Source organism: Apodemus sylvaticus, chromosome 5, assembly GCF_947179515.1.
Source record: "Apodemus sylvaticus chromosome 5, mApoSyl1.1, whole genome shotgun sequence".
Classification (NCBI taxonomy): domain Eukaryota; kingdom Metazoa; phylum Chordata; class Mammalia; order Rodentia; family Muridae; genus Apodemus; species Apodemus sylvaticus.
The window spans coordinates 140,513,142-140,532,918 of NC_067476.1; the positions used below are offsets into that span (position 1 = coordinate 140,513,142).

At 46.2% G+C, this 19,777-nt stretch overlaps 1 protein-coding gene across 1 annotated transcript in view; it reads left to right on the forward strand.

The window, feature by feature from the left end:
- The window catches only part of Asip (agouti signaling protein), an 88,989-nt gene extending 70,504 nt beyond the window's left edge, over window positions 1-18,485 (forward strand). The window contains exons 2-4 of the mRNA XM_052181547.1: window positions 12,890-13,059; window positions 14,794-14,858; window positions 18,236-18,485. Of these exons, the coding sequence (XP_052037507.1) occupies window positions 12,900-13,059; window positions 14,794-14,858; window positions 18,236-18,406 (396 nt within the window). The 5' untranslated portion in view covers window positions 12,890-12,899 and the 3' untranslated portion in view covers window positions 18,407-18,485. The remainder of the gene's footprint in view (window positions 1-12,889; window positions 13,060-14,793; window positions 14,859-18,235) is intronic.
- Window positions 18,486-19,777: the final 1,292 nt, after the last annotated feature.

The following is a 19,777-nucleotide window of genomic DNA, read 5'->3' on the forward strand; positions in this document are numbered from 1 at the left end:
TGTGTGTGGGGTGTGTGTGTGTGTGTGTGTGTGTATGTGTGTGTGTGTATATACACTACACGAGCACAGGCGTCCTCAGAGGCCATAGGAGGGTGTTGGATCCCCTGGACCTGAAGTTATATATAATTGTGAACTGAAATGTGGGTGCTGGGAACCGAACCTTGTTATCTGCAACAGCCGTAAGTGCTCCTAACTGCTGAGTCATCACTTCTGCCCCAAGAGCTGTCTATACCTTTGGAAGAGGGTTAAATAGGTATAATTACCTACAACGGAGCCTGCCACGTATCAGGCTCTCAGCACACGGTGGCTACTATGAATCGCCATCTTGTTTCGTTTTTGAGTAAATAGTTTGAGTCTTTTTACAACGAGAGCACACTACAGTGATCTGGACGCCTACATTTCTATCCTCTTTCCGACTCTGCACCTCCATTTCCTTATCTGTCAAAAACCAGGGTGGAGGAACCAAATCAGTGTTTATCACTAACCACAATCACCCAGGAGACTTTAAAACATGTCTCCAGACCATGCAAGAATGCAGGAAGCCCTGGGTTTGATTCCCCCGGAATTGCATAAACTGGGTATGGTGGCGCATTCCTCTAATCCCAGCACTTGGGAGATAGAAGCAGGATGATCAGGACTTCCTAATTACACTTGGCTACGTATCCAGTTTCAGGTCACCATGATTTACAAAACAAACTGAGTTGTTGGCGGTGGTTCCTGCCTAAAATGTCAGTGCTTGAGAGGCTGAGGTAGGAAGATGGCTGTGAGTTTAAGGCCAGCCTAAAAGTCCCAAGTCTCCAGGTCAGCCTAAGATAGAGGGAGGTTCTGCCTCAAAACAAAACAATGCAGCCGGGTGGTGGTGGCACACACCTGTAATCCCAGCACTCTGGGAAGCAGAGGCAGACGGATTTCTGAGTTCGAGGCCAGCCTGGTCTACAGAGTGAGTTCCAGGACAGCCAGGGCTACACAGAGAAACCCTGTCTCGAAAAAAAAAAAAAACAAATCCAAAAAACCAAAAAAAAACAAAAAAACAAAAAAAAAACAAACAAAAAAAAAACAAAAAACAAAAACAATGCAAAACAAGAGGGTGATGCCTCCTTGGTTACTTAGGGTTCAGTGATGTAGGGCTTGTCAAGAATGCATATGTTCAGTCTTTAGTGGGCAGGGGCAGAGGAGGAATGGAATGGAATAGAGAAAGATGGACACTTTTATATTAACTAGTCAAACAAAGAAGGAGATGGTAAGGGTACCAGAGTTGGTCAGTGACCCAGCCACATAAAGGGGTGGAGGAACCAAGATCAATGCCAGGGAAAGGGTTGAGGACAAAGCTTTGAGAGTTTGGTATACCCCAACGATGGAAAGTACCATATGTCTGTAATATGATGGTTTAGAATCAGACTCTATCAAATGGACTCAAAGAAAGTAGCAAGACATGTGGAAAAGGAGAATTTTACTTCAGGGACAGTAGCAAGTGAGCTGGGTGGTACCTGCAGTCCCAGCCCACACAAGAGTTCAACCCTAGCTGCCTTCTGGATTTTCTTTCACCTGGAGGCTCATGGGTGATCTGAGAGCACTTCCCCCACCAAGCTATCTCCTTAACATGACATGAGGATTTTTTTTTCTTTTCTTTTTAAAAAGATTGTTCTAATTTACCTTTATTTTATGTATATGAGTGTCTCACTGCGGATATGTCTGTTTACCACGTGTGTGCCTGGTGCCTAAAGAGGTCAGAAGAGGACATCCGATTCCCTAGAACGAGAGTTAAGAATTGCTGGGAGCTGTCATGTAGATGCTGGCCCTGAAGCTGGGTCCTTTGCAAGAGTAGCGAGTGCTCTTAGCTGGGGAGCCGTCACTCCAGCCCACTAGCCTTACAACTTTATTTCTTGTTGGGCTGGTGAGGCTCTCGGGTATGCTGTTAGATCCATTAAGCATTTGTGTGAATTTCAACAAAGACAATGCTTCTAACATTGTAAAATCTTAAGTAGTGTGAGGAAAATGTTATGTCTACACTATATTTTTATGTGAACGGCTCTCTTTAAAAATGGTGTGTATGTGTGTTGAGGGTGTGCCATATGTACGCAGGAGTGTGTGCGTGTGTGTGTGTGTGTGCGTGTGTGTGTGTGTGTGTGTGTGTGTGTGTGTGTATACATGTGTGTGGAGGCCAGACACTCATATCATGTCTGTCTGCCTGCCTGTCTGTCTGTCTGTCTGTCTGTCTCTCTCTCTCCCCCCTCACCTTGGGTCTTTGAGACACTGAGCAGGGAGGGATCTTGCCAGTCTAGCTAGATCTGACTGGCCAGCAAACCTTAGGCATCCCCTTGTTTCTGCCTCCCAAAGTGCCCAAAATTACAGCTCAGATGTCAACAGATTCCTCATGCTTCGTGGGCCTTGGCTTTCTAATGTTCCCCACCAGTCATGGCTTAGGCTGGTTTTAAAAATCCCTCAGGACGCTGGGCTCCGTGCCTTGAGTTGAGGCTCCTCAGACCTGCTCCTAAGGAGGCTGTCTTGAGAAGTGAGCAGCATCTATGGCCAGGGCTTCTCCTTTTCATCAGTCCCCTCTTCCCTTAAATGTTCCCCTTCCCAGCCTCAGCAGAATGTGTCCTCCTGACAGCATTCCACAGGACACTGCCCTTGGGAAAAGAGAAAACAATCCAGAAACAAACTGCTACTAGCTCAGCCGCGTCCAAGTTCACTTATTCTATCACCTCAGGCACCCATAAGACACGCTGTGGCAACTGGGTAAATAAAGGTAGGTGGGTGGGGTTTTTTGTTTTGTTTTGTTTTGATTTGGTTTTTTTGGGTTTTGGCTTTTTGAGACAGGGTTTCTCTGTGTAGCCCTGGCTGTCTTGGAACTCACTCTGTAGACCAGGCTGGCCTCAAACTCAGAAATCCGGCTGCCGCTGTCTCCCAAGTTCTGGGATTAAAGGCATGCATCACCACTGCCTGGCAAAGGCGGATGTTTTAAGGTGGATTGGCCTTAAATTCCATTTTATCCCGGGGAGAGAGCTCAGTGGTAAGGTACTTGCCTAGTGAGGACAGTAGCTAGAATAGCTTGGACTTTCTGTGACGTGAATCACTAAGTAGAAGATTTCAAACAATGTCAGTGGGCTGGCACTCTATAGGGATTCAGGAAAGACAGAGTGCTCCGTCCGTCCGCCAAAGCTGAGAGCCCAGAGCGGCTAGAGAACTTGAGCAGGCTCCTGAGGGGTAGGTAGAACTTAGATATGGAGACAGAGAATAGCCATGACATCCTAGACAAGGTAAAAAGGGTCTCATGGCAAACTGGAAGGTACTCGAGCAGACATGCAGAGCCCTGCCCTTGTCCATATGCCCAACAGTAACTGGAGACAGTGATACTGCAGGTGCACGTTAGCTCGTGTCTGACAACCTATTCTGATGGGTGTAAATCTTGATCTTTTTCTCCCCTCCCCCATCCCTTTTCTACCTGAGCAGGCTGGAGCCTCCTGGGGGTAAGCAACATGAAGTCACAACTCCCTTGCCTTGCTGGTAGGGTAAGCGTGCTTCGTTTTGCTTTGGTTATGTTTTTGTTTGCTCTATTCCTCAATCCACAGATGCTAACTGACTTTGCACTGAATCATTTTTGTTGTCCATACTCGCTAGTCTCTAATTATTTCAAGCGTATTCATCTGAAATTATGACAATCTCAGGTCTTTCCCTTGGATTGCCTAGTTCTTTAGGAGTTGTGTATCCTCTGTAGCTTTAAGTTATTAGTGTCATAATGGCACGATTTGAGCTCACACACACACATGTGTGTGTGTGTGTGTGTGTGTGTGAGCGTGTGTGTGTGTGTGTGTGTGTGTGTGTGAGCGTGTGTGTGTGTGTGTGTGTGTGTGTGTTTGTGTGTGTGTATGTATGTGCGTGTGTGTATGCGTACATGTGTGCTGGTGCTTGTACACTCTAGAAGTCAATGTCTGGATTCTTCCCCTACCATTGTCTACATTTTTGTTTTTTGTTTGTTTTGTTTTGGTTTTGGTTGGTTTTTCGAGATAGGGTTCCTCTGTGTAGTCATGGCTGTCCTGGAACTCACTCTGTAGACCAGGCTGCCCTCGAACTCAGAAATCCGCTTGCCTCTGCCTCCCAAGTGCTGGGATTACAGGCGTGCGCCACCACTGCCCGGCTACATTTTTATTTTTTAAAGGCAGGGTTTCTCATTGAACTCAGAGCTCACCGATTTGGCTAGACTAGATGGCCAGCAAATCCAAGGGATACAATTCTCTTCATCTCCCCAGCACTGGGATTATAGGCACAGGCCCCACAACTGGCTTTTTACAGGGTGCAGGGACCAGGTCCTCCCACTGCCCAGGGGGAACTTTACTACTGAACCCCACCCCCAGGCCCCAAGACAGAGTCTTCTGTAGCTCTCACCCTGCTGTCTAGCCTAGGCTGCCCTCAGATTCAAAGCAAGCCTCTAGTCTGGACAACACACCTGCCCTGCTGTGATTATGGACTATCACCACTCCTGGTTAATATGGTGCTTTTTCTTCTATGACTATGAAGTGGCCTCTAGAGACATGTCTGAAATCCAAAGATATTTTAAGCAACTTGCAACATTTGAGCAAATTTATGGTTTCTCAAGCTTTATAGCTTTGAGGAAAAGCACTCAACTTGACTGTCACAATTTTGGTTTCATCAGCTACAAATTATAGTTATTTTTATAATTAAAAACTCCATGATTTAGGCCACACCTCATTTTTTAGCAAAGACACTGCTATTTTTACCAGAATAGTCTGCAAATCATTATCTATTTCCAGAAATCAGGCTTATTCTCAGAGGGGAAACCCTTGTCCTCAAGAGGAGGGCGCCATGAATGAGTCATCTCTGAGAAACGGAAGTGTTTTTAGTCATTGTTTTCAGCCCACTGCCCCGTGGTACAGCACTGAGCACATCACCGCCCCGTGGTACAGCACTGCACATCACTGCCCCGTGGTACAGCACTGCACATCACTGCCCCGTGGTACAGCACTGCACATCACTGCCCCATGGTACAGCACTGCACATCACTGCCCCGTGGTACAGCACTGCACATAACTGCTCCATGGTACAGCACATCACTGCCCCGTGGTACAGCACTGCACATAACTGCTCCATGGTACAGCAATGCACATCACTGCCGCATGGTACAGCACTGCACATCACTGTTCAGTACTAACATACATGAGGGTTTGTGCAGAACCAGGAATCTTTACATCCAGTTGCAGAACCCTGGATTCCAGAGCCTGAACCTCCTTTCTTACCTTTGGTAACTCATTTGCCATCAAGATCTGACTTTAGCTGAATTCATTTGACAACAAAATCTGTCCTGGATCAAAGGGATTAAGTTCAAAGTTTTTGAGTTAAATTCAAAGTCTGCTTGTTATAAATATTCTTTTTTTTTTCTGCTATAGAAACATCAATGTTTTTGAGACAGAGTCTGGCCTAGAACTCACTATGCATACCAAGCTGGCTATGAACACTTGGGTAATCCTCCTGCCTCTGCCTTACAAATGCTGTCTGTCTAACTCTCAATATTGTTTAAATGGGCATACTTAAACCCCTTATATGAGGTTCAACATAATATATATGTGATAATTGTGTGTCCTGAGTTCTTTTGGCATCTGACCTGTTCAAGCCTCTTTGCTCCCTGCACAGGGTCCAATGTCTGTGACTATTCTGCTGACAAAGACCTTCCTACTTATCAGCTGTTCTGAGTAGGTGATACACATGGCCTTTGGCTGCATCCTGGACGCCCGGCCCCTCAGTGGACAGCGTGGTTGTCTGCTGCCTGTTGCTCATGGGTCCCTCTGATCCTTGCATGTGATATTGGATTAAACTATTGACTCAACCACATTATGCCTATTCAGTCTCATGAGACCCTGGGTCTCAATTATTCTTCCCCAAAAGCCTTCTTCTCCTTTTCTAACTCTGATTTCCCAGCCACCTTCCACCTCTTTGCAGGAGTCAGCACGTGCAACAACATCATTTATGGCAAAGAACTCAAGAAAGCCACACTGCCTCCTGGACGGGGGTGTTGATTCTGGTGTCAGAGCTGTTTCCCACCCTTCCACCTGATATCCATCCATGGTTCTTCTTATCAGTACCTACTGATGCCACGGTTCTGCTCTTTAGAGCACGGTAGTCTCTTTAGTACACTTAGAGGCCAAAGTTAAACATAAACTTAGTTTTGAAAAATATTGGAGCTACAGGATAAAATTTTAAAACATTCATTTAACTTCATGTAACTAATTGAAATATTTTCCAATAGTTGAATTTTTGTTTTTAGTCTAAGTTTTATTAGACTAAGCCTTTATCAGTTCTGTGCAGCATAGGATAACAAAAAAAAGCTTCAAGACATTGTACCAACTATTCATGATGCAGACTGTTTTATTTTCTTCTAGCAATCAAAACCCATCCTGGGAACTGGAGAGATGGCTCAGTGGTTAAGAACACTGACTGCTAGTTCAATTCCCAGCAACCACATGGTACTGCACAACCATCTGAAATGGGATCTGATGCTCTTTTCTGGTGTGTCTAAAGACAGCTACAGTGTACTCAAATACATAAATTAAATAAATAAATCTTAAAAAAAAACAGCTTTGGGGAGTGGGGAGCCAGGAAAGGGGAAATCATTTGAAATGAAAATAAAAAATATATCAATTTTTTAAAAAAAACGCTTCCATATTGGAATGTGGAAATTGGGTTAAATCTTAAAAACAAACAAACAAACAAACAAACAAAAACAGCTTACCAGTCCTGAATCTTGTCTCATTAGAATCCAGCCCTGTACTAATCTGAAGTCTGATACATTAATGAGAAATATTGTTGGTTAATAATAGCACAAATTACCTTTCCAAGATCATACCTGCCCTGTCTGTCTATCCGTCTGTTTGGTGTGTGTGCGGGAGGCTAAGGTTCACATTCGTTGGCTTTTTCTACTGCTCTCCACCTTATCATTACTGCTGTTTTTATTATTATTTTATTTTATTTGTGTTTTATATCATTATTGTGATTTTATTATCAACAGGGTCTCATATGTAACCCGACTGGCCTGGAACTCACTTATGTAGACCAGGCTGACTTCGGGCTCACAGAAATCTGCCATCATCTGCCTCCCAAGTGCTGAAACTAGAGATGTACACCACCATCCCTGGATTCCACTTTAGTTTTCTTTCTTTTTTTTTTTTTAAGATTTATTTATTTTTACATACGTGGGCACACTGTCATTGTCTTCAGACACACCAGAAGAGGGCATCAGATTCTATGGTTGTGAGCCACCAGGTGGTTGCTGGGAATTGAACTCAGGATCTCTGGAAGAGGAGTCAGTGTTCTTAACCGCTGAGCCATCTCTCCAGTCCTCCACTTTAGTGTTTGAGGCATAGCCTCTCACTTAACCTGGTGCTTGCTGTCTGACTAAACTGGTCAGCAAGCTTGAGGACTCTCCCTGGCTCCTCCTGCACCCCAGTACTTCACCCCAGCTCTAGGACTGCAGGCAGGCTCGCCGGCTCTTACGCAGATGCTAGGGACCCACACTCAGGTCCTCATGCTTGCACAGCAGACTCTTTACCACTAAGCCATCTCCTCAGCTCCTCACTTATTTATGTCTAGACTTCCTTTCTTGTTATTCCTTGGGCAGTCATGTGTGGCCCAGCATATGTGTGGCCTCAGAGGAAAGTTCTCCTTGGAGTCAGTTCTCCCTCCCACCGACATAAATTCCAGGGATCAAATTCTGGTCTCCAGGCTTGTGCCTTTATCCACTGACTGACCCATATATAAAGGTTCCCTTTATTTATTTTTTGAGACAGGGTCTCATGTGTCCCAGACTGGCCTTGAACTCAATATGTATCAGAGAAAGGCCTAGAATGTCTAATGCCCCTGCCTCCTGAATGCGGATATTGTGGGTAGGCATCTTGACGGAATGGGAAGTGGGAAAATCCAAGCCCTATTTGTTAGACAAGCACCTCCCAACGCAGTTACACCCCCAGCCTCATACCTACTTGTTAGTGTTAAACTGTCCGGAATGTGTGTGTGTATGTGCATGTGTGTGTGTGTGTGTGTGTGTTTCTTACATTCTTTTAGGCAGACAGGAATCTTCTTCCCCCAGTCTCCCTTATGCTGAGATCACAGGAATGTGAGTCCATGACTTCAAATGCAAAAAAATGCATTTAAGATATAGTTCAGTTGTAGAGTGCTGTGTCAGGCCCTGCGTTATCTCACCAGCACTACCAATAACACAAAACAAAACAAAAATAGTAAAAGCCATTAGTTCACAGAATATATGAAAATGGTATCTGAAACATAGAGAACACAGATGTTGAGAATTCAGCATTGACAGATAATAAATAAATTGTAATAAAATAAGCTAAGTACTATGGTCAGGCATAAGTAATGGGTAGTAAAAATAGGCATGGTGATGTACACCTGCAATCCCAGCAGCTAAGAGGCAAAAAGGAGACTGCTGCAAGTTCCAGGCCAGCCTCATCACCCTAAGTTCAAGGCCAGTCTTGAGTAAGTATGAGACCCTGTCTAACAACAAAACAAAACAAAAGCAAACAAAACAATCAACCAAACAACCAAACAAACAAGTTTAAAAGAGAAAAGTGGGGAAAATGACCTTCATACAGGAGCCAGGAAGCAGCTTGACTAGACTTTACACTTCTAAACAGTCACTCAGTTCCAGTGAACATGTGGTGTATGTAAAAAATTAAACAGGAAACATAAGGCCGGGAAGATGGCAGGGGACAGGCGGTAGGAGCCCTTGAGTCCAGCAGCAGCCTCAGTCCCAAGTGTTTTCCTCCCTCCCATTCTTATTCCTCCCATCATCCCGGGTGGGCTCCAGAAGGATTTTTTTTCCTCTGGTGCGGTTCTGGCTAAGTCTTTTCCCCACCATCACTCTTCAGTCATTTTCAGTCAGAAACATTGTCCAAGCTGCTTACCCTCCTTCACAAGCCTCATCTACCTGCCACCTCAGCTCGCCCTTTGGAGCCTCTCAATTGTAGCACCCCGTCTGCCTCAGGACATCCCTCATCCCATATATCCCTCAGCACTCTTAGCTGCAGTCCCGTAATTGACTCCTCTCATCCAGATAGCCAGTTGTCTTGTCGTTACCATACAAATTTATTATTCTTTGTCTAGAGAATATAAAAGCATCGTGCTTTGGGCACTTCTTCAGACTTTATGCTCTTGTGAAGATCCCCATATACACGTAAATTTAATAAAAACGTTGTGCTCTTTCTCTTATTAATCAGTTCTTATACAATGGCTTGGGTTCCTAGATCCAGCCAAAGAGCCCACATACGAACTAAGAGCGGGTTGAGAGGACCTCTCCTCTCTACACTCACATAATTGGGAAGTGATGGAGTCACGTATGTCCAACCACAGACCGACATCCAGCTTCACTGTTCTATCTGCTCTACACAGAGAGCTGTCTGACTGATGAGGACAGCCCCCGTGAGCAGTCAAAGAACAATGAGGGCGCGAACAATGTCCACGCATTGAATTTAAGAGCGAAGCGGGACTCAAAAGGAGAGAGCGTGCTATCTGGGTTGGCCTGACTGAAAGAAAGCTAGAGCCAGCCTTCGGTCCCGGCCCGGAGGAAGGAAGAGCCAGAGCCAGGAGCAGCTGAGAGAGCGCGAGAACAGATACGAGGTGATCCACGGTAGAGAGAAAAGCCGGGGATGCAGGCAGTGTGAAGATCATTCGCTGAAAGCGAGGCTGGGGAGCTGGTGGTGTCACAGGCCTTTAATCCCAGTACTCGGGAGGGAGGCAGAGCCAGGCAGGTCTCAGCCTAGTCTATAGAGTGAGTTCCAGGACAGCCAGGGCTACGCTGTCTTGAAAAATAAAACGACAACAACAACAAAGTGAGGTTGGGTTAAAAGACAAGGGAATTGTTTGGGGGAACATAAATTAAAACTCAGTGAGAAAATGGAAAACGGAGACAGGGACCAAGATTCTTTTCTAAGGAATATGGTCCCTGGATGAAGGTCTACGGTAGAGTCAAGTTCTGCAGGTACTTTCCATAGTCAAGGCCACATGTACTTACCATGTGAGTGAGGGAAGCTGGGAGAGGGTGTGTCTGCTAGTGTAGATGAGTCCGCTCAACGGAGAGGGTCTTCCAGGACGGTGAGGGAGTTGGCTCTGGAGCAGGTGTCTGCTCAGCCAGACTCAGCTGCTGAGTCTCTGTGTCTGTGAGGCTTTCACTGTGTAGGCTGTGATCATGGTGTTCAAAGAAAAGGAATTTCTTTGGTAAAATACAAGCCCTGAAGGCAGCCTAATATACCAGCTTATTCTTCTGCAGGTTGAAAGGGGCATCGTAGGCAAGATAGAGAGAGATGGGAGAAGAAAAATATCAGCCACTATTTGCCATACTGGAGAAAATTTGAACTCTGGCGTTTGTTTTGGTTTTGGTTGAAGTCTGGCTTTAGATCTAAACCACCTGTGATATACCACGCTATTGCAGGTGACAGGGAAGAGCTAAACCACCTGTGATATACCATGCTATTGTAGGCGGCAGGGTAGATCTAAACCACCTGTGATATACCACGCTATTGCAGGTGACAGGGAAGATCTAAACCACCTGTGATATACCATGCTATGGCAGGTGACAGGGTAGATCTAAACCACCTGTGATATACCACGCTATTGCAGGTGACAGGGTAGATCTAAACCACCTGTGATATACCACGCTATTGCAGGTGACAGGGAAGATCTAAACCACCTGTGATATACCACGCTATTGCAGGTGACAGGGTAGATCTAAACCACCTGTGATATACCATGCTATTGCAGGTGACAGGGAAGTACCTTTATGATGCCTTGGGTTAAAATCTGCTTATGGTGGCTCCGACCTGCAACTCCAGCACTCTGAAGTCAAGGTCAGCCTGGAATTCATAGTGAGAGTTTGTTTGGGAAAAAAAAATCAAACCCAAAGCAAATCACCCCCTGCCCAAAAAAACCGCCTTGGGTTGAGAAGAAAACTCTCAACTCATACTAGCTTAAAATAACGAAACCTGATCTAGTGGCCTCTGTGTCACCATTAAAAAAAAAAAAAAGTTTTTGGCCAGGGGATGGGGTTTTAAGTAATCACGAGAATGACTTCTAAGTACTAAGATTATATGTGTTTGCTGCTAACCCCACTCACGTAGTGCTGGGAATTGAACCCAGGGCTCTTCACTCTGCCAGCTGGGCTACCCACCCTCCTTTCACATGCTTTACCTGTCACTATTATTTTGAGGAGTTTGCCTGTTCATGATGTAGTCCATTCCTCTCACTCTACCAGGAAACAAGTTGGACAAAAGAGAGCAGTTTTGCCCAGGGTTGTACATCTTCATTAAGGATGAGCAAAGATGAAAAACCCAGTGGTCAGGCCAGTGCCCGCTCTCAACTAACAAGGCTTTGGGAGAGCAATCTGGTGGTGAGCTTATGACAGGCAGTGCTGGTGATGAAAAAGAGGATCTGAGGCCGTCAAAGGAATTGGCATTGGGGCTACGTGGGTGGGTGGACTTCTAAAGGGCAGAACTGTCCCTTACAGTTCCCAGACGATTGCAAGGGGTGAGGCCGGTTGCTTGGGTCTTCTCCTGCACTACAATAGACATGCAGAAATCCTGATGTTGACTGTCTTGGTTAGTGTTTCTATTGCTTCAATAGAACAGCATGGTCAAAAGAAACTTGGGGAAGGAAGAGTTTATTCCAGGTTACAACCCTTGGGTCGCACAGTTCATCATCAGAGGAAATCAGGCAGGACCATGGAGGCAGGAGCTGATGCAGAAGTCATGGAGGAATGCTACCTCGTGGTTTGCTCTTCATAGCTTACCCAGCCTGCTTTCTTATAGCACCCAGGACCACTACGCCAGTGGTGCCACCGTCCACAGAGAGCTGAACCCACCCACACTAATCATCATCAATCAAGAAAATGTACTACAGGCTTTCTCACAGGCCAGTCTGGTAGGGACAATTTCTCAATTGAAGTTCCTTCTTCCCAAATGACTCTGATTTGTGTCTCATTGGCATAAAACTAGCCAGCACGCCAACCAAGCTGAGAACAGAGAGGAGGCGGATGGCGCTGCCCAGGGAGCTGCACAGGGACCCCAGGAGTGGGTAGAATCCAAATGAGCAACCTATGTTACTCTCTTCTAACAGTCTGTGTGGAGGGAACCTTGGAAATGCAGACCCAGGCTTTTCCAAAACCTGAGAGGGAAAGAGGGCAGTGGGGTGGGAAGGGGTGGGGGCCGAATAGTGACAGAAGGCATTTGAGGAAAGAAATCTGTGAAAAGTCCATCTGCTCCTTTGAACTCAGGCTAGCAGATAAAGAAGCCCTTTTAGCTTCCATTGACATGCTCTGACACAACTTGTTTCCTTGTGGGTCAGCAGGGAGTCGGGTTTATGACACACGTGTCTTCAGGAGTCTTTATCCGCCATCCTCCTCTCTGAGCTCTAATTTGTTAGCTGTATTCTCTTCACCTCAGAAAAGACCTCTGCCACTGTGAGGCACTCCTGGGGGCCAGGAGGCGCTTTCAACAACTCTGCCTAGGCCTAAGGTCTCTGGGGACTGTTGTTTGTACAGGAGGGAAAAAAAAGAGAAAGAGAAAGAAAAGAAACACAGAGAGCCAGTACTCCGCCCTCTGGGCAGCACAAAGCAACACAATGAATTCTTGTCCCCTTTACTTCAATCTCCTTCCTTCCCTCCCTCCCTCCTTCATCTTTCTTCTCCCCATCTCTCCTTTTCTGTCATCTCCCCATATCAACATTCCCTCCCTTCCCCTCAGCCTTGCTACCCTTCTGGCCCTGCTGAGAGACTTGTGTAGCAGTCAGACCACCAGGCACAGACATCCCTCACCACCACCTTCTCTCCCCCCCATCCCCCAGCCCCACCGATCACCTTCTCTGCCCAACACAGGCTTCTCAGGATGGATGTCGCCCGCCTACTCCTGGCCTCCCTAGTGGGCTTCCTGTGCCTCCTCACCGTCTACAGCCACCTGGTGCTTGAGGAGACACTCGAAGATGACAAGAGTCTGAGGAGTAACTCCTCCATGAACTCCTTGGAATTCTCCTCCGTTTCTATCGTGGGTAAGTAGCCTTGGGACCCAGCGTCTGGCTGGTCTGACCCACGAGAGGCAGTACAATAAGTCAAGCCTGTTGCCCAGGCTGCCACCACCACAGCTACGGTGCTCTCTCGCTCATTCCCTGGGAAATACAGTATCCTTGAGTGTTTGAGTTTGGGAAAGTTCTGCATGCCACCGCTCTAATACCAATTTTAGTGTGTCAGAGATCTGAAGAAGTCGCAAGTCAGGATGCTTGGTGGACTTGGTTTCATTTAGCATTAATGACATTTTAATGAATCACAGAATTCCTCAACAAAACAAACTTTAGGTAAACCATGGACTAGAAATGAGTGCGATATACTAGTCTTGCCATGGGATGGGAAGTGTCAAAGTCTGGCATTGGAGATCTTGTGGTTTGATCTCACCTAACCATAAAGGGCTAAGGATGAGGCCCAATGGCAGAGAGCATGCTTAGCATGCATGCATAAGGCCGGTCCGGTTCCTAGAACCCAAATAATAACAACACACATAGTATGCTAGGTTTTGTGAGGTGGCTCCTGCTTTACTCATAGTTTACAACTGATGAAACTGGGGCTTACTGACACCAGTTGTTAATGGGCAGAGCCAGAATGCAGACAGAGGCGGATTATACATGGAAGCTCACAGCTAGAAGCTCTTTGCAGACTGGCCTGTCACTGGGCACAGAAATATTGTCTAGTCTAGACATATCAGGGGACTCACAAGAAGGAAAAGAGGAGAGAGACATCAGTGCTCTTTAATTACTACTGATATGCCAGCCCTTTTTATTTTATTTAGTTATTGGTTGGTTTGAGGGTTTTTGTTTTTTCAAAACAAGGTTTCTCTGTGTAGCCCTGGCTATCCTAGATCTCACCCTGTAGACAAGGCTGACCTTGGAGATCCTGCCTCTGCCTTCCAAGTGCTGGGACTAAAGGTGTGTACCACCATGCTCAGCTGATATATCAGACTTTTAAAACTATTTTATTTTTATGTGAATGGGTATTTTTGCCTTCATGTATGCTTATACACCGTGTGTGTGCCCGGCACCTTCAGAGGCCAGAAGACAATGGTGGAACTTCCTGAAACTGGAGTTACAGGCAGTTGTGAGTCACCACTGTGAGTCTGTGGAGAAACAAACCAGAAACAAATACCAAGTACTCCTTTCTGGTCCCATGTCAGACTTTTTGTTTTGTAAATATATAAAAAAACTCTTATGATAGAACTCTTTCAGGGAGATGAGAAAACTGTCAAGGAAAAGATCATAGCTGTTATATAGGTTTGAGTCAGGTACCCCTGGCTATGAGATTTGATAGTGGTGGTGGTGATGATGATGATGATGACGATAGGTAATGCAGATGTGTCCAGTAACAAAAGGCTGTGTCCATTTTAAGAGGCTGGCAATGTTCTTGCACCTGCAAGAATAAAACTAAAACGGGGGCACTTGGAGTGATCAAGCAGAGATGAAGGGTTAGCAAAGTCAAAGTGGCATCTAACAGATGCCACGGGCACATCCCAGGTTCCCCCTTGGATTTACTCTTGCCTTCCCCTCAGAGCGCACTGCTCTTTAGGTCTGAAGCTAGGCTAATAAGAACCTGCTGGCTGGATTCCCTAATGTGATTCATCCGGAAGTCCCTCTTTCTCTCCTCCACCCTGAGACTTCCCAGAGCCCACTCTGCTCCTCCCACTTTACCGCAACTTGGGCCCCCAGAAACATCTGGCTTTGCTCCTTCTTTCTTTGAAGCATTGAACAAGAAATCCAAGAAGATCAGCAGAAAAGAAGCCGAGAAGCGGAAGAGGTCTTCCAAGGTAGGCCTGGGAGTCCTTAAGTGGGGGTGGGAGACCTGCAAGCCATGACTGAGAACTAAGATACTGCCCAGCCTCCAGGGAACAAAAGAACTGAAAACTACCTGAAGGTTTGAGAGCCTTAAGGCTTCTATAGAAGCCAGAGAGCCTAAATTCACAGAGCAAACCTGCTGAAAAACAGTTCCCAATGCTAATTAAGCGTTCCTGAAATTGGACACACTCAGTTCTTTTGGATATTTACCTAAACCCCCCTGCTGAAGAACCACTCTTGCTATAGCTGAGTTTCTTTTATTCCCTTCTCCTTTGCACTTCTGGGGACCAAGTACGAGGGCCCGGAGGAAGCTGGACAGTGTTCCACTTCTGAGCCATCCTCTCAGTCCTAGATTATCTCCAGCAAGCTTTTGCTATGCAGTGCAGGCTGGCTGCAAACCCTCCGTCCTCCTTGTGCAGAGCGTCCAGAGTGAGGAGAATGCAGGTCTATGCCACTATACCCAGCTGCTTCATCTGCTTAAAAATCAGAAAGGGGGTGGAAGGTCTGGAGAGATGGCTCAGGAGTGCAGAGCACTGGCTGCTCTTGCCGAGGACCTGGGTTCAATTCGCAGTACCCACCTGGCAGCTCACACTGTCTATAACTCCCGTTGCAGGGGATCTGACACCCTCACACAGACATACATGCAATCAAATCATCAATGTACAGCAAATAAAAATACAATTATAAAAATAAGAAAACATAGAGAATAGAAAATAGAAGTAGGGCGGGGTGTGGTGGTGCAGTCCTTTAGTCTCAGAACTCAGGAGGCAGAGGCAGGTGGCTCATATGAGTTCGAGGCCAGCCTGGTCTACAGAGTGAGCTCCAGGACAGCCAGGGCTACACAGAGAAACCCTGCCTCAACAAAAAACAAAACAAAACAAAACAAAACCATTAAAAAGTGAGACTGTAGCCGGGTGGTGGTGGTGCACGCCTATAATCCCAGCACTCTGGGAGTCAGAGGCAGGCAGATTTCTGAGTTCGAGGCCAGCCTGGTCTACAGAGTGAGTTCCAGGACAGCCAGGGCTACACAGAGAAACCCTGTCTCGGAAAAAAGAAAAGAAAAGAAAAATGGAAGGATGACGGAAGCCAGTATCACTCACTGTAGCTAGAGTAAGAGACTCAACAGAAATAAAACACCATTAGCTGAGGATGAAGCACAGGCTTGCAATCCCAGGGCCTTAGGAGGGAGAGGCAGAGGGATCTCCAGTTCAAGGGCTGCTGGGGCCATGTGGCAAATTCAATGCCCACATGAGCAAACTGAGACGCTGTCACAAAATGAAAAATTTTAAAGGATGGAGATATAGTGGAGTAGTAGTAGTCAAGCTTGCCTGTAACACACAAAGCCCTGGGTTCAATTTCCACGATGGCAAATAATGATAATAATAATAATACTGTGTTAAAGTCAGGTTATTACCTGCTAAAGGCTCTGAGTCCGGGGTCCTCAACCCTTTGATACAGTTCCTCATGTTGTGGTGACCTCCAACCATAAAATTATTTTCATTACTACTTAATAACTGAAATTTTGCTATTGTTATGAATTGTAATGGAGATATCTGTGTTTTCCAGTGTCTTAGGCAAGCCCTGTGCAAGGGTTATTAGGACCTCCAAGGGGTCCTGACCTACAAGTTGAGAAACACTGCTAAAACAGGTTTTGTTAAAAGGCAGTTAGAATGCATTGATAAAAGCAATTAAGGACGTTAGGACCAAACAGAGCCTTGCAAGCTGAAATAGACAGAAAAAAAAAGAATGTTTTCTCGCTGATTGAGGACCATTTCATGGTTTTGTACCTATACCTAAAACTATACTGTGATAATACAGGTTCCCACACTGATAAATAGCAGATTGAGACATTATTGAAATGCACATACTATTCCTGTGTAGTGCGGCTCAGCTAATTGGGTCAACTGTAACCAAAGCAAGGAACAGTGAACAAATACATGGACATGCTAAGTTCTGGTAACACAGCAGTAAACAAGAGATTACTGCTGTGTGGGTCTTACATCGGCATGGGGAAACCAGGCTATAAGTAAATCAATAAACAAATTTAAATTCTTAGATGATACATACTGTGAAAGAATTAAAACATGGTGAAAACCTAGAGAAGTAGCAATTAAATGAAAAATTTATTAATCTAGAGCAATGTCCGGTAGAAACACAGTATAAGCCATAAATAATTTTGTATTTTCTAATAGTCACCTTAAAAGACTAATATTTGTTGGGTGGTGGTGGCACAGGCCTATAATCCCAGCACTCTGGGAGGCAGAGGCAGGCGGATTTCTGAGTTCGAAGCCAGCCTGGTCTACATGTAGAGTGAGTTCCAGGACAGCCAGGGCTACACAGAGAAACCCTGTCTCAAAAAAACCAAATCCAAAAAATCAAAAAAAAAAAAAAAGACTAATATTTAAAACTCGGTATAAGGCTGGTGACATAGCTCAGCAGTTAAGAATACTGACTGCTCTTCCAAAGGTCCCAAGTTCAAATCCCAGCAACCACAAGGTGGCTCACAACCATCCTAACAAGATCTGATGCCCTCTTCTGGAGTGTCTGAAGACAACTACAGTGTACTTACACATAAAAATAAATAATAAATAAATCTTTAAAAAAATAAAAAATAAAACTCGGTATAAAGTATTACCATTTCAACATCTAAACAATTTTTAAAGTTAGTTTTGTGCAGTTTTTAAAATCTGGTGTACCGATGACACAGCACACCACAATTCCAATGCTAAATGTGATCCTAGCAAATTTGTGTTTAACAGGAAAATAATGTTTATGCTACACTTAAATAGAAAACTCAGTTCTTCAGTTGCACTGACCGCTTTCTATTATTAAACAGCACACAGGACCTGATTACCAGTACTAGAATGCCTCTAGGCTATGGGGTAGCTAGCCCAAAGGATCAAACACTGGGGTCCTCCAGGGCCAAAAGGAAGTTTGTTTCTCCCTAGAGAAATCATTGGGGGCCCTCAAGAGGACGATGAGGTCACAGGAAGGGCCTTCTTTGGTGCACTGGAGGATGTTAACTCTAGAGGACATAGTGGCAATGTTAAAGAAGACTGGGAGTGAGTGGCCCAACCCAGGGGCTGTGGATAAGACGGATGGTGAAAGGCTTGAAACCGGAAGGTTGTTTAAAACTGGGGCTGAGTGGGGTCTAAGAAAAGGGCCAGGTCGGAGCTACGTAAGCTTGAAGATGAAGGCGGAGTGCAGGTTGGGGTGGAGGGCAAGGACGCCCTGGGACGCTCTGTGCACAAGAGTAGAGGTGGGCAGCAGGGAGGTACTGGACCTCCCCGGTACTGAGGATCGCAGGATGGCATGGCCCGCTCAGCAGTCCTCAACATCTCTCCTACAGAAAAAGGCTTCGATGAAGAAGGTGGCACGTCCCCCGCCACCTACGCCCTGCGTGGCTACCCGCGACAGCTGCAAGCCGCCTGCGCCCGCCTGCTGCGACCCGTGCGCTTCCTGCCAGTGCCGTTTCTTCCGCAGCGCCTGCGCCTGCCGTGTGCTCAACCCCAACTGCTGACGCTACTTCTACGCTGCGCGCGCAGCTTTTGAAACGGGGTGACTGAGCGGGGCTTCGGGTCCCGCGCTTCTAGGCTGAGGGGCGGGTCTCTGCGGGTGGGGCTTGTGGGTGGGCGTGGCCAGTGGTTGTGCTTTGTGGGCGCTCTCAGAAGACGGGTTTTCTAGGAAAACTAGTGGAGGCTAAAATCAGAATACAGTATTTTTAGGCAGCCGGGAAAGTGTGACTGTTTCTTTAAAAAGCCGAAAGCTTCCGGCCGCGTTACGGAGTTCTGGTCCTTGCGGATACCCCGCAGTCTGCGCACGCGCCAGCCACTCTTGACCATAGGGAAACTTAGCTGTATACCGTAACCTACAGCGGCTCACAGGGTTGGTATTACTGCATCTTGCGGATGGGCACAATGTTGCCCAGTTCCTTCCAGCCTGCCAATGCCTAGGCTGCCTCCGAACTAAGGGAAAGGAACCATTAGGGAACCACCTTCCAGTCTTCTCACCCATTGGTCTCCTAAGCTGGAGCACAAAAATCCAAAACATGCAGAATTCCATTCGCAGTCTCAGCTTGGTGGGCGAGGGGAGGCGGGACCGTGCATTTGCAATGGCTTTCTAAAACTAGAAGGATCTAGGTTGAGGATCCCAGAACTTTCAGAGGCTCTCAGTCAAAGGCACCACCCAAACCCACTGCTTCCTTGCTCGCAAGGGCACACGGATGTTTGGACCTGAGATTTTCTTATGCCAGGCATTCGTCCCAGGCATTTGTTTGTTTGTTTGTTTATTTCTAGCCTAGAGTTTGGACTCCCAAAGACGCAAGGTTTTAGATAATCTTCCTCGAGCTTCACCCTAGTTCCGTTGACTGGTCAGAAAGTGTGGGGAGTGGAGTTGGGGCTGAAAAGCAGCAATCGAACGAAATTATTAAGGACCAGTTGCCAAAAATGTTCCAGACTGTTTCCTGAAATCCCACAGAGTCTCAGTCTGTGAGAAGCTGAGGTGAGGCGATTTAACTTTGAAAGGACTGTGCGAGGTAGAACACCTGCAGAAAGGAGTCAGAGTTTGGGGAGCAGGTTCGATAAGGAAGGGCCAGCAGGGAGGGGCAAACCGACACCACTTGAGACTAGAGGAAGGGCTCTAGATTGTGCCTCCTTGTCCTTGGCTATGGCGCCTGTGCACGTAGTGCTAGGAAGAAAGGCTGAGGTGAAAGCGTGGGGCACAGAGCTCCCTTCCCTGGCCTGGGCTGCCCCTACACTACCCCTGCAAATTATTACACTGCCAATATCAAAAGAAAACAAAAAGGCCTGACCAAAAACAAAACAAAACAAAAAAAAACAATTCCATAGAGAAGTTATAAAACAGAAAGGCACCGAGTCCTTATCTCAGCACT